This window comes from Nannospalax galili, unplaced genomic scaffold (assembly GCF_000622305.1).
Source record: "Nannospalax galili isolate Female #2095 unplaced genomic scaffold, S.galili_v1.0 scaffold2056, whole genome shotgun sequence".
Classification (NCBI taxonomy): Eukaryota; Metazoa; Chordata; class Mammalia; order Rodentia; family Spalacidae; genus Nannospalax; species Nannospalax galili.
In genome coordinates this window covers 162,654-166,178 of record NW_008337283.1, presented here as the reverse complement: position 1 = coordinate 166,178, position 3,525 = coordinate 162,654, and the positions used below count along the sequence as shown (strand labels likewise).

General features: G+C 38.8%; 1 protein-coding gene across 1 annotated transcript; it reads left to right on the top strand.

Annotated features, from left to right (window-relative positions):
- The first annotated feature begins 1,656 nt into the window (after positions 1-1,656).
- Positions 1,657-2,592, top strand: LOC103733560 (olfactory receptor 14J1-like). Its single transcript, XM_008832415.2, has one exon. The coding sequence runs from the start codon at positions 1,657-1,659 to the stop codon at positions 2,590-2,592; it is 936 nt and encodes a 311-aa protein (XP_008830637.2).
- The last annotated feature ends 933 nt before the right edge of the window (positions 2,593-3,525 follow it).

Genomic DNA, 3,525 nt, shown 5'->3' with positions numbered 1-3,525 from the left:
CTTGACTTTCTAATATGAGTTTCACTTAATCTGATGATACTTTAGATTAAATTTATGATTATTTCCTATGAGCTGAGATCATTTCCAATGTGATAACAAAAGTGCATTTAAAACCTTTGGCTAACTCAGGGATAATTTGCTACAATCTAAAACCGGACCTCTGTCATACAGAAATGTAGAAATGTAATGCTCAGATGTGGATTTCATTCCCCAAAAAAGATATGAGAGCTGAGGCACCTGCGTTAGTCTGTACTATCCAGAAGAGACAGCACTAGATGGAAAATCCTTCTGAGATTGATGCAGGGTGGGGCGGCACTGACCTTAAGGCTGAGGATTCTCATAGAAGCCAGGGCTAGGGAGATGAATTACTCAGATGGACACACAAAGTGGTGACTTTTAACACAGTTTAGACAAAAACCTCCGAACATTAAACCACAGTGCTGCACTGTTGTCTAGGACTCACAGCTGGAAGGGAAAATACACAGGAAGATGAGACTTGCTACCAGTAATTCACTGGCCCTAACACAGCAATGTGAACATTGGTGAATGTCCAAATATGCCCCTGCATCATGATCTGGAACCTAATAGCTTCTTTCTGTGAGATGCAGAGCACATTTCACTTAAATTCTTTCTGAAACAATGTGCAGAGCCTGCATTGCATTCCTTACACTAAAGCCTCCTCCCAGCAACAAAAGTCTCTGACTGCCATGTCTCCTGGGTATAAGTCACCAGCAGTTGTCTGATGACCTCACCTGAAGAAAACTGATACAAAGAAATCATCAAAAGCGCATATTCAAAGTCAGCTTTTGAATGACAAAAACACACTACACATCAAATCAACACCAACTTGGAAAGTGGAGTTTATTTTCTCTACAAAAGTTTTTGTTAGAGATTAAAATCAAATGTCCATTTAAAAATAATAACACGGATAGAGTGCTTGCAGACAGAGCAAGTGTGATCCCCAGGGATTAGTCACCAGTGTTAAAATAATTATTAATAATAATAAGAAGAAGAATAAGAATAAGAAGAAGAAGAAGAAGAAGAAGAAGAAGAAGAAGAAGAAGAAGAAGAAGAAGAAGAAGAAGAAGAAGAAGAAATAATAGGAAAACAGTAGCACCACCCACTGGCCTCTGTGATAATGACCATATCATTTGCCAGGAAGGAAAAGGAAATCACCCATCCACAGCTAATCCATATGCTACAAGAGAGCAGCGCAAAGCAAAAATGTAACCCAACAGATGTCCAGAAAATTTGAGAAAAAATCCCACGGTTACTATTATATTGTGACTTTAGGCATGAGGTTCACAGATGTAAATGGAAAGTTTAAAATTTTGTAGGTTTGTTTTGTATAGAGCAAAAGAGTTTCCCTGACGGGAGGGTGACTGGGCTATACTTGCATTCACCTGCAACTACTGCATAACTACCTAAAGCTGTAAGCTTCATGCATGGAAAAAATGCATGCTTTATCCCACAGATGGCCACCATTTACAGCACATTTTTCAGGCTTTAAAATCTGATAAACCACAAGTTCTTAAACAATAGGTGTTGAAATATGAAAACTTGGATAAATGTGTAATTGCTATCCTATGTTTCTACTGCATCTCACATATGATTTTGTTTTTATTTTCAGCTGCATGAACAATTTCCCTCCTCAAAATGATAATGACAAACATGACCACAGTGAGTGGCTTCCTCCTCCTGGGGTTCTCTGACAACCCGGAGATGCAGATGCTACATGCTCTGCTCTTCTTGGTGATGTACCTGTTGGGCTCTGCAGGTAACTTCATCATCATCACCATCACAATGCTGGACCCTCAACTCCAATCTCCAATGTATTACTTCCTGAAGCACCTGTCCCTTCTCGACCTCTCCTCCCTGTCTGTCACTGTCCCCCAGTCCATCCACAATTCCATGACTGGCAGTGGATACATTTCCTATGCTCAGTGTGTGCTTCAGGTTTTCTTCTTTACCTCTATGGCCTGGGGTGAGGTGGCCATTCTCACAGTGATGTCCTATGATCGCTATGTGGCCATCCGCCTTCCACTGCACTATGAGGTCATCATGAGTCCTAGAAAGTGCAGGTTGGCTGTGACAGCTGTGTGGATAAGTGGAGGCATCTCGGGAACTTTGTACACAGCAACCACGTTTTCTATCAGATTCTGCAGAGCCAAAATAATCTATCAGTTCTTCTGTGATGTTCCCCAGCTGCTCAAGCTCTCCTGTTCCAATGATTACCTGGGAGTGATTGGAGCAGTTGCCTTCATTGCTGCCATGGCACTCGCCTGTTTCATTGCCATTTGCCTCTCCTATGTCCAGATATTCTCCACAGTCCTCAGGATGCCCTCTGCGGAAGGTCGGTCTAAGGTCTTCTCCACCTGTCTGCCCCACCTTTTTGTGGTCTCATTTTTTCTCTCTACTGGAACCTGTGCATATCTCAAGCCAACCTCAGACTCAGCAACTGCTCTAGACCACCTGCTTTCTGTCTTTTACACAGTTCTTCCTCCAACACTCAACCCTGTCATCTACAGTCTGAGGAATGAGGCCATGAAGACAGCTGTAAGAAAATTACTGATAGATAGAGAATTTTTTTAGAAAAAGATCGTTTTAATTTTGTTCTTAGTGGTTAGGAACATTAAACACAAGAATAATTTTAGTAGTTTGAATGCATTTATTACTTAATGGCCACAATAGCAAGATATCTTCTAGATAACCTATATTATAAATCAATTTTATAATAATACTTGATGTGATTTTCACAGTGTTATTAAATTCATCTATGTACACTCAAGTTAATAGAAGATAAATGATTATAACCTTATAATATAAACCCAGTAATTCCCAACTCTCCCAGTTCATATATTGGTGCATGCATAGATTACTAACAATCCTCATAGTGAGTTTTGAAAACATGTTTGTGGTCAATATTACAATACTAATAAGAAGAGAGTGATTATATTTGCTAAAAACTTAATTCACCATGTGACTCATAATTTTAATATTTAGCATTGAAATTCCAAATTTCCTTTTAACTTCTATCTTCCATATATGAACAATGTGTTTTACAAACAGTATGTATGCCATTTTGTGCACATCCACATAATTTCGCATTAATAGTTCTCCTGGATGCAAGGATTCAGTTCAATTAATATAATTCAGTGCAATTAATATGAAAATGCTGGAAACCTTCAACTATTTAAATTTTGCCAATTACTTTCAATTTTTGTTTACTTTTATAAGTCAAGTTAAAAACTGAAATTCTTAGACACAAGCAGGAAATTTCACTCTCATAGTCCAAGTGTCCAGGAGGCAGAGACAGTTATCGCTGTGACTGTAAGGACAGTCTACTCTACATAGTGAGCTCTAGGCATCCAGGATTCCAAGAAAGACTTTATTTTAAAAAACCAAAGGTTGTTCATATCTTCCTAAGAAATAGAATTGTTGAACCAAAGTGTGTAAAATGATGATCTCTCTTACCAATTTTACCATATTGGTTTCCAAAGAACTGCGTATGCGACATGAGTCATG

Coding starts and splice junctions, on each gene's coding strand:
- LOC103733560 (XM_008832415.2), top strand. CDS start 1,657: ATGATAATGACAAACATGACCACAGTGAGTGGCTTCCTCCTCCTGGGG.